Source organism: Monodon monoceros, unplaced genomic scaffold (assembly GCF_005190385.1).
Source record: "Monodon monoceros isolate NGI ecotype Baffin Bay Population unplaced genomic scaffold, NGI_Narwhal_1 Super_Scaffold_9, whole genome shotgun sequence".
NCBI lineage: Eukaryota > Metazoa > Chordata > Mammalia > Artiodactyla > Monodontidae > Monodon > Monodon monoceros.
Genome location: NW_021703786.1, coordinates 32,106,058 through 32,125,580, shown reverse-complemented (window position 1 = coordinate 32,125,580; position 19,523 = coordinate 32,106,058). Strand labels below are relative to the sequence as shown.

General features: G+C 50.3%; 1 protein-coding gene across 4 annotated transcripts in view; it reads right to left on the bottom strand.

The window, feature by feature from the left end:
- SLC39A11 (solute carrier family 39 member 11) overlaps positions 1-19,523 on the bottom strand; it is a 431,705-nt gene that overhangs the window by 343,982 nt on the left and 68,200 nt on the right. For 2 of the 4 annotated variants that reach the window (XM_029210794.1, XM_029210792.1), the window contains exons 1-2: positions 3,808-3,918; positions 374-492 (exon numbers count right to left, since the gene is read on the bottom strand). In XM_029210794.1, coding sequence (XP_029066627.1) covers positions 374-481 — 108 coding nt within the window. In that variant the 5' untranslated portion in view covers positions 482-492; positions 3,808-3,918. Of the gene's footprint in view, positions 1-373; positions 493-3,807; positions 3,919-19,523 lie in introns of those variants that run through there. The other 2 variants (XM_029210793.1, XM_029210795.1) reach the window with 2 other exon arrangements.

The following is a 19,523-nucleotide window of genomic DNA, read 5'->3' as shown; positions in this document are numbered from 1 at the left end:
CCATCTCTAATTCAAGGCCACAGGGCAGGAGAGGTACAAACCTCACGCACATCACCACCTGCTCTGGACCCAAACTAGACGGAGGATAGAAATTAGGCAGAGGGCTCAAGGAGGCTGAGTACCTGGTCTTCTCACTTACTGCTCCCTCTGAGTCAGGAGGGGGGAAGCAGGGGACCCAGAAGCATGGGCGCAGCAAGCTGGAGGGGACAAGGGAAGGCAAGGGGGCAGAGCCAACGTCATCCCAACCTGGAGCTGTGGCCGGCGGCATGCGCGAGTCTGCAGCCCGGCTGGGCGGAAGGAGCTGGTTTCAAAGCTCGCTAAGAGAGTCCCCGAGAACCCTCAGAACCCCCAGAACCGAACCGAGGCAACTCACCTGTCCACTAGAGAATACGAACACAAGAGCTGCCCCAGCCGCCGTCATCCCCCAGGTGAAGAAGGTCCCCAGCAAGGCCTGGGACACAGGGCTGTGGCCTTGGAGCATGCTGGATACAGCTGTGTGCAGAGGAGCACGAGAGGGTCAGCACCCGCGGCCCCTCCACCCGAGCTGGCCCACGTCTGGGCTGCTGGTGTGCACCCTTCCGCCATCCATCCCGCAGTGACCTCAATGACCCGGCGCAGGTCGGGTGGCTTCATCCAGCTTCTCCCCGGGTACTGGAAATCATCTAACTCCAAAAGGAGGGACATGCGGACACATAGGGAGATGCCAGAGGAGTAGACGCCAAGACAGAAGGGACGACATTGGGAAATAGTTCCAAAGAGAAGAAGCGCAAAGAATGTGAATTATTTAGCCTGGAGGAAGGGCGCATGGGAGGGTCGGGCGACTGCAGCCTTCCAGCATATTCTGCCTTTTCTACCTGGCCTTGCCTATCGTCCATCACCGGTTCTGTCTCCTCCAAACACAGGTGACTAGCTCCGATTCCCTCTTGAAGTTCTTCCACCTACATCCTGATCACACTTTCAATAGCTCCCCGGGGCGGTTCCCACGGCGGTCCCCAAGGCCTGCAAAGGGTACACGCCATAGACTGACCTGCAACTAGCCCAATAACTGTTCAGCTACTGCACCCTGCGTGGGCATCGTATTCCAACTCAACCCAATTATTCCCAGAACCTTTGACAAGCCCCAGATGGTCCTACTCCAAGTCTCTCTTTATCCGGTTTCCTCCCAGCATGCCTTCCTCCGCACCCTCCAGCCATCAGACCCACTGAATCCTCTGTTGCCCACCTAACACTGAATTCAATTCCACGCTTCCCTGATTCCTCTCCACTCCCGTCCGAGGACACACCTTCGGTGTTTTCTTTGTGTGGGCTTGCCTCCTTCATCTTTTATATCATTCGTTGCTTAAAAACAGGGATGATGTTTTTTCACACTTGACACCCCTGTAAAATAGGGCTTTCTGACACCCCAAAACTATGTGAATTGAAAAGGGCCAGCTTAACTTGAATAAGACACTCAGCAAGAACAAGGAAACAGAGACCCAAGGGGCATTTCCGCCAGTCCACTGAGCACGCCTGCTCCCAAAGCTGGGGAATCTCCTCTAGACTTAACATGTTTTCAATTCTAGCTCTAAAATGACAGGGAAATCAGACGCTCCCTGTGGAAAGTTACGAGGCGGAGAAACCTGTTGGTTGAAAAGCCCTGTGTTTTGGTACATAAACACTGGGGGTCAGGGCCTCATCTCAAAGGGCTCATTCAGCTCGCCCCCCGCCCCCGCCATCTTCCAGCAACCACAGGGCTGGACACGACCCCACTGGGCTCAGCCCTGCCAGGCCCGAGTGGTCTGAGAGGAGCCAGAAGCCTGGGCTTGCAGATCAAAAGCTGAAGATTCTGCCTCTGACCCTGGAAGGAAACCAGGGCAGAGGGTGGAAGGGCCCTCTTATGCCACGAGGGTCAACAACACATCAGGATTCAGACCTAGGAGGGCTGCGAGTCCAGGTGAACCCAGATAAGCCCAGGTGAGCCCAGCTGTGCCCAGGCTCAGCCAGGAATCCTTGGAGAGAAACAGAATCTCTGGATTCCGACTGGGTCCCCATAGTCTAAGTGGACTTCAGAATGATGACTGCACCAAATAAAGAAAAGCAAATATTAGAAAAAACCCACCTTTTTACATATGCCATCTAGTTAAGGTACCCTACAGACAATGGTTCACGTTTGTCTTTAAACAGAGACATCCGGATCATTACACCAACCTTCTCCTTCTAGCTGCTCGTGGATAAAATTTCAAACGGTATTTACAAAGAAAGGCACATAGCTATCATCTCCTCAGTACTTACCGTCCAAGACAGGTCATAACAAAAAAACAACTTTGTTTTTCAGCGTTGAATGTGCCTTTTAATAACTACAGAAAAGAGGAAACCGTTTACATTCACCAACGGGCCAAAGTCAACATGGATTTTGTGAGCTGGCAAACGAGGGAGCTCGCGGGTGTTCTTGGGGGCTAGTGGGAGGGGAAAACACCCTTTCAAGACCCTATTTACACCCGAGCACCCTGAGATGTAAGAAAAAGGGACACAGAGGGAAGACCAAAGCCGCCATCCTTCCCATCCCTACAACAGCAGATCTGTCAGCAACGCAAGCTCAGTGCCCCTTGGAGAAGCTTCCTCCATTTGCTGTTTCAAATCCTCACTACTCAAAGGGTGGTCCCAGAACCAGCAGCGCTAGGCGCCCTTAGCTAAGTTAGAAGTGCAGAATCTCAGGCCCCATCCCAGACTTGCTGAATCAGAACCTGCATTTTAGCGAGTCCCATGGGGGATTCTTATGCACATCAAAGAGGAAAGCACAGGTCTAAAACTAGAACAACTTCTACAAGACCAAGAACTTAGAAAGTGAGTTCTCCTGCCCTAAGAGGGATCAGCAGGGCCACCACCACAGAGACCCAAGAGAACAGAAAGTTTTCTCCAGCAGGTAGACCAGGAGCGCCTTGGGAGCAGGGAAGGTCAGCCAGGGCACCTCAAAAGCCGCTTCTGCAATGGGGCTCAGACTTCCTCGTGAGCTGATACTAATACATAAACCTGGGCTGCTTTGCGGAAGGCAGGATTATTCTCTGCCCGCTCCGGCTTTAAAGATGCCAGCACCACGCCACACGTAGCAGCACACGGTTCCTGGCTGATAGAGAATTTATTTATTTTCTCTCCCTTTTAAACCTGTCACCCTGCTTCCAAGAGTCAGCTTCAAGATGCCAATGAAAAAGTTGCAGAGGTGGAAAGAGCACTTCACGAAACCTACATACACGTCCTGACTTCGAGAGTGGAACTGAGCAAAATGATTCGGGTTTGGGCTGACGTGACTGCGGAGAATGTTCTCTAACACCTGGCTACTCAAAGTGTGGTCCGAGGACCGGCCGACCTGGGGGTTGATTAGAAATCACCCTGTCGGGCCTGCTGCAACTTAACCGGATTCCCAGCCAAATTCAAGGGGTCCCGCTGACCCCCAGAACCAGAGGGAGGGGCTTCGGAGCAGCTGGACTTGTAGCCACGGCCGTTCCCAGGGCTCCCGGGCCCCCCACACATGCCCACCGGGAAGCACTAAATGAAAAGGAGATCTTGGGGAACCACTGTCAAAGGAAGGCAGGTCAACAGCCTCCGGCTCGCCCTGGAGAGGGGCCGAGGTGGGGCTCCGGGCACCCCTCCCCCTACTCTGCCACCTGCCAAGGCCGCCCCGCTTCTCCTCCGACCCCTCCTCTCCCAGGGACACCCCCTTCCAAACTGCATGGGGCTGCCCTTCCGAGTCCCACGCTCTGGTCGCGCTGGCCCCAGCCCCCGGGCCTCCAGCCCCACCGAAGGCGCCGAAGGAGAGAAAAGCCGACTCACTTCGGTGCCCTCTCAAGCCCCCACTCCACTTCCATCAGCCCCGCAGCCGCTGGCTCCCCGGCTCCACTCCGCGGTCACTTCCTGCTTCCCTCCCGGCACACGTGTCCCCCGGCCTTGAGGCCCCGCCCCCACTGCTGCGACTGGCAGATCCGGCCGGGAGAATAAATTCTCTGGTTCACAGCCTCTGCGGGCTCGGGAGCAGATCGGGACGGGTGGAACAGCCCTGCAGAACCCTCTGCAATCTTCCAAGAAGCCCCAGACACCCAAGGAAAGGACACCTTTCGCAACGTCCCTGATACCGTTTATGTTGCTACACTTTGGCAGTTGAGTCCAACGCCCTGGGTGAGCAACAGAGCAGGAAGCGTTTGGAGAGGGTGGGGAATGGAATCTCTCACCATCAGCATCCTTCTCTAGGTCAATGGCCCTCAAACTATAGCGTCCAGTGGAACCACCCAGAGAGATGTCAAAACACAGAATGCTGGCACCCTCAGAGCTTCTGGTTCTGGAAGCCTGGGTGGGGCCCAAGGTTTTCTGTTCTGAACTAGTTGTTGCTTTTGCTCTGGTCCCCTGGGACCCCTCTTTGAGAACTGCTGCTTTGCTCTCCAGGCCTTCTACAAAAAGACTGTAGGGTAAGATAGCTAGATTTAGTCAAAAATAAAGACAGGATGCCCAGTTAAGTTTGAATTTTAGATAAACAACAAATAGTTTTTTAGTGTAAGTATATCCTGGGCAGTATTGGGGACATACTTATGCTAAAAACATATTTCATATTTGTTGCTTATCTGAAATTCAAATGTAACGGGTGTCCTGTATTTTATCTGATGACCCTACCAGAGGGTAACCAGAAACACTGCCCGTAATCACAGTGGCCACAGACCAGAGGATCCAATAGGAGCAGACCACTTTTGTCCACAGTTGTGGGCACTGATGACTGCACCAGATCCATGCACTGGGCCAGGAAGGGAAGACGGCGTGGTGACAGTAGCTGGTTTCTGCCTTCAGGAGATTCCCAGACCAGGGAGAGAGCCAGGTCAGCTGTCTTAGTCAGCTAGGGCTGCCATAAGAAAATACCACAGACTGGGTGGCTTAAACAATAGACACCTGTTTTCTCACACTTCTGGAGGCTGCAAGTCCAAGGTCAGTCCAAGATCAAGGTGCAGATTCAGAGCCTGGTGAGGGTCTCTTCCTGGTTTGCAGATGGCTGCCTCTCACTGTGTCCTCACATGGCCTTTTCTTGGTGCACACACAGGAAGGAAGAGAGAGGGATCTCTCTCTCTCTCTCTCTTCTTATAACGCTTCCAATCCTATCAAATGAGAAGCCCACCCTTATGGCTTCATTTAACCTTCATTACCTCCTAAAAGCTCTATCTCCCAATGCAGTCCCCTTGGGGGTTAGGGCTTCGGCATATGAATTTCATGGGTGGAGGCCTCGTGAATGGCATTGTTATCCTTATAAAACAGGCTCCAGAGAGCTCCCTTGCCCCATCTGCCATGTGAGGATACACAAGAAGTCTGTAAGCCAGATAAAGCCCTCACCCAACCACGCTGACACCCTCATCCCAGACTTCCAGCTTCCAGAACTGTGAGCAATAAATTTCTGTTGTGTATAAGCTACCCAGTCTGTGGCATTTAGTTACAGCAGCACGAAAGGGACTAAGACACCCCATTTTACAGATAAGAAAACTGAGGCTCAGGAAAGCTCTGTATTGAGCCCAAGTTGACAGGGAGGTATGGAAAACCAAGCCCAGCTGACGCCAGAGATGGTGTTCTTCCTGCCTCAGACATTCAGGACTCACAGGATGGGACGGGACACCCTGATCAGCAAAACGTCTCTCTTCCCTTGAGCCATGCCAGTGCCCTAAAGCAGGGTGGCCAACCGCCAGGAGACAAATCCTGCCATTTCCCATCTTTCCCACTGAACCCCTTACACACACACACACACACACACACACACACACACACACCAACCCAAACATACAAATTGCCTCTGTCTTTCTTGCACTCACTGATGGTAAGAAGTGCCCAAGCGTTGCCCAAAAGAAAATGTTTCCTTAAAGCTAAGTACACTGGCTCTTACCTCCAGCCCATCCCCAGCCCATTCCCATTCTCTCCCTCCAAAGCAAACTGTGCCGTGCAGCCTCCATAAGCTGGGGGAGGAGAGGAGAGATGAGTGTGTAAGAACAAACTAATTAGCAGGGGCTCATTAAAAGGTGGTGGGGGACTTCCCTGGCAGCGCCGTGGTTAAGAATCTGCCCGCCAATGCTGGGGACAAGGGTTCGAGCCCTGGTCCGGGAAGACCCCACATGCCGCGGAGCAACTAAGCCCGTGTGCCACAACTGCTGAGCCTGCGCGCCTAGAGCCCATGAGCCACAACTACTGAAGCCTGTGCACCTAGAGCCCATGCTCCGCAACAAGAGAAGCCACCGCAATGAGAAGCCTGCGCACCGCAACCAAGAGTAGCCCCCGCTCAGGGCAGCTAGAGAAAGCCCGCGCGCAGCAACAAAGACCCAACGCACACAAAAATAAATAAAATAAATTTATATAAATAAATAAAATTTAAAATATAATAAAATGAATAAAAGGTGGCGGGTGCCGTGCAGGCAGAGAGGGCTGCCTCCCAAACGTCCAAAGGCCGTAGAACGAACTTGACAGTCAGCAAGGTATCCGCAGGACAGTGGGATGGTGGCCCTTTCCAGAGGAATTGCTGTAGCTTGATCTGGTTAAGCAACCTGCCAGCAGCAAGCACCTCCCACTGGAGCATGGGGCGGGGTGGGGCGGGGCGGGGCGGGGCGGGGCAGGGGGTGGAGGGAGACAGCTTCACGGGAAGTGTTGGGGGAGATGGAGAAGGGAGAGGAGATGGACACAAGTGGTCCAGCCCAGTAAGTCCTCAATGTCTTCACTGTTGCTTCTCTTATTCTCTCCTCCTCCCCACCCCTTCCTCCTCCCTTCTCCTCCTTCTTCTCTCTGTCTCTCTGCCCCCGCTTTCCCTCCCCTCCCTCCCTCCCTCCCTCCTTTCCTCTCTGAAATCTTGTTTCTTTTAGGAAGTACTGCAGCAATTAAGCAAAGGCTTTGGAATCTGACAGCCCAGGAAGAAGGCCAGCTTGGCACGTGAGTTTCCTTGGACAAATTCCCCAACCCCTCTCAGCCTCAGTTTCCGCATCCTGGGTCTGGGAGTAATCACCCTGTGCTCTCTCTACAGGTGACTGGAACTGGAACAAAGCGCCTACCATCCAGCAGGGCACCCATCAAGGCAGGCTGAAGGATCATTATCCCTGGACCCTCACTCCTTCCTTCGTTTATTCACTCATGCATTTATCCAGTGGATATGTCATGGGCCTCTGTTGGCTCTGCTGGGCCCTGGCACACGGAGATCAGCCACACACAGATAGCGTGACCTGGTCCAGCCTCTCTGGCCTCTCACTTCTTTCCCTTTCCTGAAGTCTGACCACTGACACATCACGAGGACCAAGATCAGCCTCTGAGCCTGGGGCGCCGGTTCCTTCCAAGTGTGGATGATAAACCCAGCTGAACTGGCGCTGATATGCTGAAGGGATTAAAGAAGTGAAAGTAATAGGCAGTTCAAAGAAGTGCCATTGAAATGTCCGGGGGGGGGGGGGGATTGTTGTTCTTTTAGGAGATTTTCTAAGTATGCCCCACCCATATATCCAGAATTCATCCACTTTGCCCAAAATAACAGCTCTGACTCATCGTCCTGCCCTGATTCCCACTGTGCATCCCCCCCCCCCCCCCCGCCCCCAGTCTGTCCTCCAAACAGTAGCCAAAGTGATTTTTTAAAGACAGAAGTTCAGCCACGTCAGTCTACTACTGCAAAGCCTCTGAGAGCTCCTCCTTGCCTCTGGAGTAAACTAGTGGGTAGAGGCCAGGGACGCTGCTAAACATCCATCACTACCCACAGCCTCCACAACAAAGAATTATCTGACCCAAAATGTCAATAGTGCCAAGATTGAGAAGCCCTGGTGTAACCCCATAAAATAACTCTTCTTAGTATGAAGTGATGACAAAACTCACTCTTTAAAATGTAACACACCCTTCAAGAGGCATCCAGCCTCAGTCAAGGCACTAGTTAGCATTTGATTCACCCTAAAAGGCAAGAAAGAAGAGAACCAACTGTCCAGCCAATCTTCATATTCCAATCACTGCAAAGATACACCTACAATCAAACCTCCTAGGTGCTCAATTCCCTCGACCCTCCTGGGTTTTGATTATTTAAGGTTCTGACGTCAGGATGCTATGACATCACAGGGCTTCCTAAATGGAAATGCCTGGAAAGGCTTTGGCAGGTGGAACAGGTCTAACTGCCCTTAAGATTTGCTCTCCAATGTGACTGATAAACTGAGGAAGGGGAGATTCTAACCTGCCTTTTATCTAAGCACCATCCAAAGGAGCCAACAGCGACTTGATGCCAGTTTTCTGAGCCTCGTACAGGGAAGAGCTGCCCTCAAGGGCTTGAGGGGGAAATGGACGCAGCAAGCATGTCCCTTCTCACCTTTGTCCAACTGATTAATTCTGAACCTGCACCAGCTATGTTGGAGGGAGGGTATAGAAGTACAGGTTCTCTAAATGTCCATGGACAGATGAATGGATAAAGAAGATGTGGTATATATACAATGGAATATTACTCAGCCATAAAAAAGAATGAAACAATGCCATTTGCGGCAACATGGATGGACCTAGAGATGATCATACTGAGTGAAGTAAGACAGAGAAAGACAAATACCATATGATGTCACTTACATGTGGAATCTAAAAAGTGAACTTATTTACAAAACAGAAATAGACTCACAGGCATAGAAAACAACCTTTTGGTTACCAAAGGGGAAAGCAGAGGGGAGGGATAAATGAGGAGTTTGGGTTTAACATATACGCACTCTACTATATATAAAATAGATAACCAACAAGGGCCTACTGTGTAGCACAGGGAACTCTACTCAATATCTTGTAATAACCTGTAATGGAAAAGAATCCGAAAAAGGATGGATTTATTATATATATGTATAACTGAATCACTTTGCTATACACCTGAAACTAACAACACTGTAAATCTACTATACTTCAATTAAAAATAAATAAATAAATTTTTAAAAGACAGTAATATTTCAAACCACCCCCCCAAAAAAAGAAAAAAAAGAAAAGTGCAGGTTCTACTGACTTTATATGAACCTATTATCGGGAGAGAAGTTTGCAGTAAGCTCAACCACCAGCTTAATTAAGATATGGAATTACGGGCTTCCCTGGTGGCACAGTGGTTGAGAGTCCACCTGCCGATGCAGGGGGCGTGGGTTTGTGTCCCGGTCCGGGAAGATCCCACATGCCGTGGAGCGGCTGGGCCCGTGAGCCATGGCCGCTGAGCCTGCGCGTCCGGAGCCTGTGCTCCGCGACGGGAGAGGCCACAACAGTGAGACGCTCACGTACCGCAAAAAAAAAAAAAAAAAAAAAAAAGATATGGAATTACTAGGTAAAAACCACCACTGATTAAATATGAAAAATCAACCCTGTCTCCGAGATGATCATTGGCATAAATCCACTTTCCATCTTTTCCACATTGGCTTCAAACAACTCTCCTGGCATCTCACAAGTAATTCTATGGAGTCCACTTTGCTCAGTTTTATTAAGGGGAATCACTGAACAAGTAAATTCTACTTCAAGCCTGTTCCTTTAGAGCCCTGTGGATCACACGAATAGCCTGTTGGTTCACTCACTCACTCAGCAAACGTTTGCTGAACACCTACTATGTGACAGGCATGTTTGAGGCACTGGATACACATCAGCAAAGGACACAGAGACAACCTGTGCCCTCACGATGCTGCCAGTGCAGACGCTGCAGGCATTGCCTTGAGTGTGTTATAAATTAAGGCTTATGATGAAAGCTGTTATATGGTATTTTTCAGCTGCTTCTTCCCTTTTCTTATTCTCCAGGAAAGAAACACCCATGCCTTCCACTGCTGGGCAATCTCCCCAGCCAGTGAGGAAAACTCAGCAGGAGAAAACCTCCTTCTTTTGGTGGATAGAGAGGCAACTGTCCCACACAGCCAAGCTTGGGGCCCTCACCTGCAAGGGGGCTGCTAGGAGCAGAGTGTCCCAGGTGGCGAGGACACCAGGGGACACGCCAGCATCAGCATTGCTGATACTTGCCGAAGAGGCCTCGGAAGAAAAGGAACTCAGTCTAAGATGGATTTTTTTTTTTTTTGATTCTAAAGGAATATTCACTTTAATACCAAAATTTCTCATTTTTTTCTTCAAGGGGCACCTTAAAATGGCATGAACTTCAGAACCCACAAAACCTGATGTGCCCCAGGTGGAAGATTTGAAGATCTGAAGTGTTGGGAGGTTTGAAGCTGGAAAACAGCTTTCTTCGGCAGGCAGAGCAGTGCCCCTGCCCACGCCCACGGCAAGATGTTCACATTCTAATCCCTGAAACCTGGGTGTGTTACTTGACCGGCAGAAGGGTCTTTGCTGACGTGACTGAGGATCTTGAGATGGGAAGATTATGCCATCTTACCCGGGTGGGACCCTGTAATGACAAAGGTCCTTACAAAGGAAGAGAGGGAGGCAGCACGTCAGAGTGAGAGAAGGCAGAGGTCAGAGTAGTGCAGCCACAAGCCAAGGAATGCGGGCAGCCTCTAGAAACTGGAAAAGGCAAGGACCCCTTAGAAGCTCCGGAAGGAACAGGTGACCTTGCACTTTGATGTTAGCCCTTCCCACATCCACAACAGTAATGATTTATGTTGTCTGAAGCCACTAAGTTTGTGATGATTTGTTACAGCAACCATAGGAAACGAATACACTTCTTTTGCCTGGAAGCATCTCATTTCACTGACACCTTTCCCCAGTGGAACTATGAACCACCAGGACCCTCACCCTTAGTCCACTCGGTAGGACCAACTACATAATTTTGGAGGCCTGGTGCAAAATGAAAATGGGAGGCCCCTTAATCAAAAGGCAGTGGGGGGAAAGGCCATTAAAAGTATTAAAATATAAAACCTTTTCCTTTTCTCTGCATCTGCTCACTGCAGAGTCCATGGTCCCATCAGACTTTGCTTATAAAACACAAGTTCAGAGATAAAATTATTAGGAATCTCAGGACAGTGACAGCAGAGCTTTAACCCAGGCATGGAGCCTTTGGGGACGGCGGTGGGGGTGGGTGGGTGGAGTCAGGCCAGGGTTGGTTATTCAGCAAAAAAGTCCACAGAGAGATTGAGAACTAGGGTGTTGAAGATGCAGGGAAAGTACAGACAAGACCACAACTAGAGGCCAAAGTCATCAAAGCCAGCCCAGGGAGGGAAGCCGTAGACACCCCAGGAGACGGGAAATAGGGGCTGGACACCCCACAGAGGGAGCCTGTGATCTGGGAAGGAGATATTCCAATTCCTACTGGGAAGGAGAGATTAGGAAAGAAAATAAGCCGGAGCATCTCAGCAACCAGAAACCAGTGGACCAGTATCTGGGGTCTCCAAGTTTTCCACGGGCCTATGAAATGGTTACGAACTGGGCTTCCCTGGTGGCGCAGTGGTTGGGAGTCCACCTGCCGATGCAGGGGACACAGGTTCGTGCCCTGGTCTGGGAAGATCCCACATGCCGCGGAGCGGCTGGGCCCATGAGCCGTGGCCGCTGAGCCTGCGCGTCCGGAGCCTGTGCTCTGCAACGGGAGAGGCCACAACAGTGAGAGGCCCGCGTACCAAAAAAAAAAAAAATGGTTACGAACTGAAGAAAAGCATATTGGGTTTTGGTTCCCAAAAAACAAACGGTAGAAATTTAAATTAACAAGTGTTTAACACAATGTCTATAAAACCTTGTTAATTGTTGACCTTGTATTCATAAAAATTTAATTACATTTGGAAAACAATCTGAGTCTTAGCGTTTCTCCCTTCAAGAGAATTCCTAAGTAGGCACAATAGTGGCCAAGAAATCACAACCAGTCATAAATTAAATAAGCTTCGAGACAAATCATCTCAAAAGCAAAATTATAAAAAAAGCTTTCTGATTATTTTATGGGGGGGGGAGTACTTAATGTGGAATGTGGGAGCATTTTACTATGCTTAGGGCGATATGGGGTGAGATCTCCAAAAGCAGGAGTCATTTAGGGAGCTACAGAGATCTTAAGAGGCCCCAGGGAATGGGGAGGGAGGCTGGATTCCAAGAAGCTTTATTTCTCTCTCCGAGTGGGAGCAGAAACAGAACTCATTTCACGTGGATTTGCTGTAGTTTGCGGACGGTTGGTGATAGGGACAAAGTAGGGCTGGGTGAACCTACCCGGAAGGGATGATTGTTTCCTACCGTCACCATCATCCCCAGGGAATGGGACCAGCAGGAAGGAAGGAAGCAAAGGAGGAAGGGAAGGATGGAGGGAGGGAGGGAGGGACAAAAATCACCTCTCTGTGCTCATGCTAACTATCTCAACCTAACAGGGAGGTTTCCTAATTCGGTTTCCATTCTTGGACTTCTTATGGGTGAACTGTGCACCCCCCAAATTCACATGTTAGAGTCCTAACCCCCAGTTCCTCAGAATGTGACCTTATTCGTAGACAGAGTCTTCTCGGAGGTAATCAGGTTAAGGTGAAATCATTAGGATGGGCTCTAACCCAATAGAGCTGCTGTCCCTATACAAAGGAAATGTGGACACAGAGACACACACCGAGGAAAGACAACATGAAGAGACACGGGGAGAAGGCAGCCATCCGCACACCTGGGAGAGAGCCTGGCCAGACCCTTTCCCACGGCCCTCAGGAGGGACCAAGCCTGCTGACACCTTGACTGGGGGCTGCTGGCCTCCGGAACTGTGAGACAGTAAATTTCTGTCGTTTCAGTCACGGTCTGTGGTATTTTGTTACAGCAGCCCTGGCAAAATAACACAGGGCTAAAGGTCACTGTAGGCCACACCATAAAATTTAGCGCCAGGAAGAACCTCCAAGAGCCTCTGGCCCCGTCCCCTCGCTTCACAGATGGAACCCTGGACGCAGAGCTGGAACCCACACCTCCCACCAGCCCCATTTCTCCCATGTCTCACACATTTGTGAGTCCCTAATCCTCCCGGGCTGTTGGATCAGAGTCCTAGCTTTCTGGCTCAACCATGAAAATGATTACTGTAAGCAAGACTACAGGGAAATGGGTCAGAATACCAAAGCTCGGGCTTCCCTGGTGGCGCAGTGGTTGAGAATCCACCTGCCAATGCAGGGGACACAGGTTCAAGCCCTGGTCCGGGAAGATCCCACATGCTGCAGAGCAACTAAGCCCATGTGCCACAACTACTGATCCTGTGAGCCACAACTACTGAAGCCCACACGCCTAAAACCCATGCTCCACCACAAGAGAAGCCACTGCAATGAGAAGCCCACACACGGCAATGAAGAGTAGCCCTTGCTTGCCGCAACTAGAGAAAACCCGCACGCAGCAACGAAGACTCAACGCAGCCAAAAAGAAAGAAAGAAAGAATACCAAATGTCATAAAAATGTTTCAAGTACTTTCCAGGAGGACCCACTAACAAACAACTGACATTCCCAATCCCCGTCTTAAAGGATCCTGCAAGCAAGAGGTACGTATACTATAGTTATTTTCATGGTGAGACAGACTTCTACAACTATTTAAAAATAATATTTCACTGAGACTTCACACAGACTCACCCTGGCCTTTTACCCAAAGTTGTTGTAATTGGAGAGGTTTTACAGTCCTGCCACATATTCTGGAAACATCAGCCGGGACAGGCTACAGATAACAATACAGACAGAAAACCTTACACATAAGAGGCACTCAGAAAAAAAAATCATTTGTCTAATTAAACGGAATGATGGAGCCATGCAAACTGTCCTGGACCCTCTGTTTCCACTAATGGGGTTGATCCATCAGTGTGATTTCCCAGGAAGTCACTTAATAAAATGATTTAAAATACAGGGAGAAGAAAAGATATTGATCACTCTAATGCTCAACAAAAGAAGGACAGTTCAATACATTACAGAACATAAAGGCAGTAGACTTTTAGGCAGTTAGTCAAAACGATAAACACTGTAGCAGCAGAGGAAATAACACATGATATGGTGCTTTGTGAAAGAAGCAATATACAAAAATATACACCATTTGTTATTACAATGGCAAAAAATACACAAATAACAGAAAACCAAAATTCATACAAATTAAAGTACTTGGGTGATGAGAGTGTAGCGTTTTTCCCCCTTTCTACAACATTACGGTCTTTTTATAATTTCTTTTTCTAATTTATTTATTTATTTATTTTGGCTGCGGTTGGGTCTTTGTTGCTGCACGTGGGCTTCCTCTAGTTGCGTTGAGCGGGGGCTATTCTTCCTTCAGGTGCGCGGGCTTCTCACTGCGGTGGCTTCTCTTGTTGCAGAGCACGGGCTCGAGGCACGCGAGCCTCAGTAGTTGTGGCACGTGGGCTCAGTAGTTGTGGCTCGTGGGCTCTAGAGCGCAGGCTGAGTAGCTGTGGCTCACAGGCTTAGCTGCTCCGCATCATGTGGGATCTTCCCGGACCAGGGCTCGAACCCGTGTCCCCTGCATTGGGAGGTGGATTCTTAACCACTGCGCCACCAGGGAAGTCCCCTCTTTTTATAATTTAAACACATTTCAAGCAGGTATAAAAGGAGATGAATCCAGAAAACAAGGCTCACTGAGCTTAAATAACATGACTTAAGGTCAGTAGTGAAACCCAATGTAGACTCTCCTAATTCTATGCACAAGACTCCCAGTCAATAACGTAGACTCTGTGCTTATATCCAAAACCCCCTGGATGCTTCGGAAAGCCAGGTTCCCTTGAAAACGTCCACGATTTGTTTTAATCGGTCATTTCCCATGGATTTTCTTCACCTCATTAGCTCTCCAACAGGCCAGCTGCAGGGTGAGGTCGTCTGCCCATGACGAGAACCAGAGGCGGTTCCCCCCCCCCCCCGCCCCGCCACACACCCTCCCACGCACATGCTCCTCCCAGAGCCCCTGGGACTGCCTGTCGCCACCAGGCAGGGCTGTCACGATGCAGGTCACGTTTCCTGTCTTGCAGCTCACAGACAGATGGCTGGTGGGGCCTTGGCTCGGACAGAACACGTGAGCCCTGGGGTGCCCGCAGACGTGGGGGCTCCCACCGCCCGCCGGAGGCCCTGCCTCTGACCATCTCAAAGGCCCCCTAAATACTCCCAGGAGACCATGCGCTCAGGGCACAGCACTCACACCTAAGCCTCCTCTTCTCCTCCATCCCAAAACCCAGAAAAGCACAGAGTTCGGGCCTTCACACGGGGCCCCTGACACCTACCCAGCTGCCTTCAGGGGGGCCTCGTGACAGCTGGACTTCAGAATGACTCCGGAGGTGCCTGCTTCTGGAGTGGAGAGGGCTATGCTGAGATCTTCCAGAAGCTTCCACAGCCATAGCGGGGAAGCACTCTCTAGTCCATTTTAATACCAAAATCTACTCTGGGTTCACTGCAACAAGCATGGATGATCTGGTATGTAACCACCTCTGTGCTCTCTAAGCCACCTGTTATTTCGTCTCCAACTGCACTCCCCTCCAAAAAATAATTTGAAAGCATTTAGTCAAACGAATGATGTTAAAGCAAGAATTCGTCCCTTTCCTCGCTTTTTAATTCATCAAAGATACACTGAGGTAACTACCAATCAGAGCTTCAAATCAACATGAGATACCAGGGCCACAGAACTGAGAGGCCTTCACTCCAACCAAAAGCAGAAGAGATTGGATTTGAAGTTGACTTTGCCTCGTTCGGCTTTGGGAAGTATTAATAATGGATAAACACCGTACTAGGCAGTCCCTTCAAGCTCAGGAACCCCAGGCTGGGAATCATGGCTGCAGGGGGTGGGGAATAAATGAAACACATAGTCCTTGACTTTGAGAAGCCAGGAAAACAACAAATAAAATCCACACCAAACAATTAACTATGCGAGTAGCTCCCAACCCTTGTCCATTGCTGTTCTAACGTGGCTACCCATGAGGTTTTCAACCCTAAAGAGAATGACAGTGAATGTGTGCCATCCCTTGGGTGAACAGAGAAGACACTTCATAAATACTTGTCAAATAAACGAGCGGTGACCTGCATTTTTTTAAAGACTCTTAATTTTTACAGCGCACACTCCCGGGCAAGACTTCTAGAACGTGATCTCACCAAGACCTCTAAATGCCAAATTCATCAAAGAAGTTGAGTGCGGCTGCTGTTCCAGGACGCCGGTGAGACTTGAGGTGACAAGGCTGGCAGCGGACTTGGGGGAGGAGCTCACCCTAAGATGGTCTCTTCCCCGTAAATGCTTATTCATTCTCTTCTCTTGAAGATGTTCCCCCATCTTTGAACCCTCATTGGGCAAGACTGCAGTTACTGCTCAGCTGGAAACCAGTGCCACACCGATTAAATGCTAAAAGTTTTAGAACAGAGATCATTAAGGGTTGGAATAGTGAGGGTGGGAACCTATAGAACAGTGAAGGATGTCGTGGGGTAGACCGAGAGGAAAGGAGAAGGCATTCTTGATGGGAGACCCAAAGACCCAGAGACAGAAATTAGGCGAAATGTTTGGAAAACTACACAGAAACTAGCCAAGCCATAGCAGGGAGGGTTTAGACAGCATGCTTACTGATTCCAACCTAAATCCTCTGCAAAGTCACATCAACATGGACCCTACGTTCCATCTAGCATGGTAACCCTTAATTATATAAAACCTTGGACCTTTTTTAAAAAAGTGAATCATACAGGAATACCCTGGTGGTCCAGTGGTTAGGACTCGGTGCTTTCAATGCCCGGGTTCTATCCCTGGTCAGGGAACTAAGATCCAGCAAGCTGTGCAGCACAGCCAAAAAAAGAGGAAAAAAGAAAAAAGAGTCATATATTCGTCAACCATTAGGAATATAAGCTACTTAAGAGTTTGGTAACCTCTCACACTTTTTTCTACCCACCACAAAACTTATTTTCTTGAGGGCAAAACCCTTGACAACTGTATCAGTCAGGAAATGCTGAAAGTTTTAGAGCAGTGGAGTGGCCTGCTCCGAGGAGGAGGTGGGGAGGAATCTGGAAGCAGTGGGTAACAAGGATGGGGGGGAAGAAAAGGCAGGGTGTTCAGAGAACAATACAACTCACAGGGAGAGAAACGCAATCTTCCTGGAGACACAAAATGTGCCCCGACGTTAGGCGGTGGCGTTTCCTGACATCATACCTGCTGCTATTTCCAGAACAGAAGAGAAGCTAAAATAACTAAATAAAAGGCTTTCCTTGAGTCCCCACAGCACGGGACTCAGAGCCTTCCTTATTAAAGGAAATTTGAAAATTCCAACCTTGCCTTTGGGGTTATAGCGGGGCTCATAGGGTGACCAACCATCCAGGTTTCAAAGGACTGATGGGTTCCTTGGAAGCAAAACTTTGGGTTTTAATTGGAACAGTTCTGGGCACACCAGGATGAGTATATCTCTCCACATCACATCATTCACGTGAAGGGAAGCTGACTTATTCGTGCACAGAGCTTTGCTAGAATTTTCCATTATCCAGATTGAATGGTGGGCGCCATAATTCCAGTCCCTCCACAGGTTTAGGAATCTCGAAGGTCAGGTTAGTACCTTGCTACCCAACGAGTGACCTATGATCTTGCAGCAAGGGCTCCACCTAGCAGCCCCCGGGGCAGGGGTGAGCCCGGTAGAGATGCAGAATGTCAGGCCCTGCCCTGACGTGACGAATCAGAACCTACATGTAACCAGACTGGGGACTCCGTCCCGGACAGAGGGACTGGAATTATGGCACCCACCGTTCAACTCCGAGGGGCAGGAGGTTCAGGGATAAAATTCGTTCCTTAAGTGGTCCGTGCGTCTGCGCATGTGCTATGTCTTTTCTCATTTCAATATCAGGGGAAACCATCCAAAAGTGCTGAGTGAATTACAGCTTTTTATTAGCAATGACAGCATCCCGCTGCAGGAAGGCCACGGGGGATCCTACCTCAAGAGTCATCTTAGGGGCTTCCCTGGTGGCACAGTGGTTGAGAATCTGCCTGCTAATGCAGGGGACACGGGTTCGAGCCCTGGTCTGGGAGGATCCCACATGCCGCGGAGCAACTGGGCCCGTGAGCCACAACTACTGATCCTGCGCGTCTGGAGCCTGTGCTCCACAACAAGAGAGGCCGCGATAGTGAGAGGCCCGCGCACCGCGACGAAGAGCGGCCCCCGCTTGCCGCAACTGGAGAAAGCCCTCGCACAGAAACGAAGACCCAACACAGCAAAAATAAATTAATTAATTAATAAACTCCTACCCCAACATCTGCTAAAAAAAAAAAAAAAAAAAAGAGTCGTCTTATTTCCTCTCTTCAATCTCTTCTCCAGATTTCGAGAAAGAGCCTGCAGCAGGCCAGAACAACGTTTCAGACTGAGTGGTCGCTTGGTTTATTAGGGTAGCCGCAGCACTGTTCACATTCTGTGCCGGATCGTTTCCCGTTGGCGCAAGGGGGGTGCTGCCCCGTTCACGGGGGGATGTCTAGCAGCATCCCTGCCCTCTGCACACTGGATGCCAGTAGCAGCCCGTCCCAGCTGTGACAACTAGTAATGTCTCCTAAGGGGCCAAACAGCCCGCAGTTGAGTACCACCATCTCGGACAAAGAAAAGATTAGGGCAACGAGAACTGAGAGGACAGATTAGGGCGCTCTGCCTGCCGGGGAGTTCGTTCAAGTCTCGAAAACTAGGCCAGGCTGATCCCTGCAGGCTCCGGGAGAAAACCAGCTGGGTGACCTAAGGCCCAGCCCATGTCCACGGCGACACTGTCTGCGGTGACACTAATGAAGACGAGCGGCCCCACTGCCCTTGGCTCAGGCCGCCTGCCCCTCCACTTACAGCTGCTCTTTATTAGTATTTAACCACAGAGACAAGGAAGGCCTTTCTGCCTTCTTAGTAGAGTGCCATGCTGAATGATATCAGAGGATTTCTAACAGCGCTGTTTAAAAAAAAAAAAGACTGGATAGTTTCTGTTAGAATCACCATAGTCAACCATCTGGCTGAGTCCTCAGCCCTAGTAACAAGGCATAAAGCCCTGGGCACTGGCAGCTCCATCCCCTACTTTTGGCAGTGCTGTCTACTGTCTGAGTGGCCCCAGAAAATTTGGGGACGGGGAGAAGCTCCCACCTCTACCTCCAGGCCAGCCTGAGCCTCACCCTTGCTCAAGGAACGTAGAGAAGGAACGACTCTATTTCGTTCATTTGAAGATGCATGAACCACCACCCCACCCCCAATTTGGCATCTTGGAAATCTGATTCATCTCGCAACGTTACACTTGCCATCAGCCGGGTGGCAGGTGGGAAGCAGCCATCACAGCCTGATCAGGCTCCAACACTGGAAGCACAGGCATGAGATTCTCAGTAGGGCCTTGGAAGTTGGGAGGGAGCAGAGGGGGATCCTTCTGGCCCCTGGGAGATAGACGGTCACGGAGCACGGGTGAGGAGGTAGGGAGTGACATTCCTGAAGGAAGCAGAGGGGGCCAGTCCTACATCCACACCTAAAATGTGGCCCCTGGGGCTTCCCTGGTGGCGCAGTGGTTGGGAGTCTGCCTGCCGATGCAGGGGACGCGGGTTCGTGCCCCGGTCCGGGAGGATCCCGCATGCCGCGGAGCGGCTGGGCCCGTGAGCCATGGCCGCTGAGCCTGCGCGTCCGGAGCCTGTGCTCCGCAACGGGAGAGACCACGACAGTGAGAGGCCCGCGTACCGCAAAAAAAAAAAAAAAAAAAAAAAA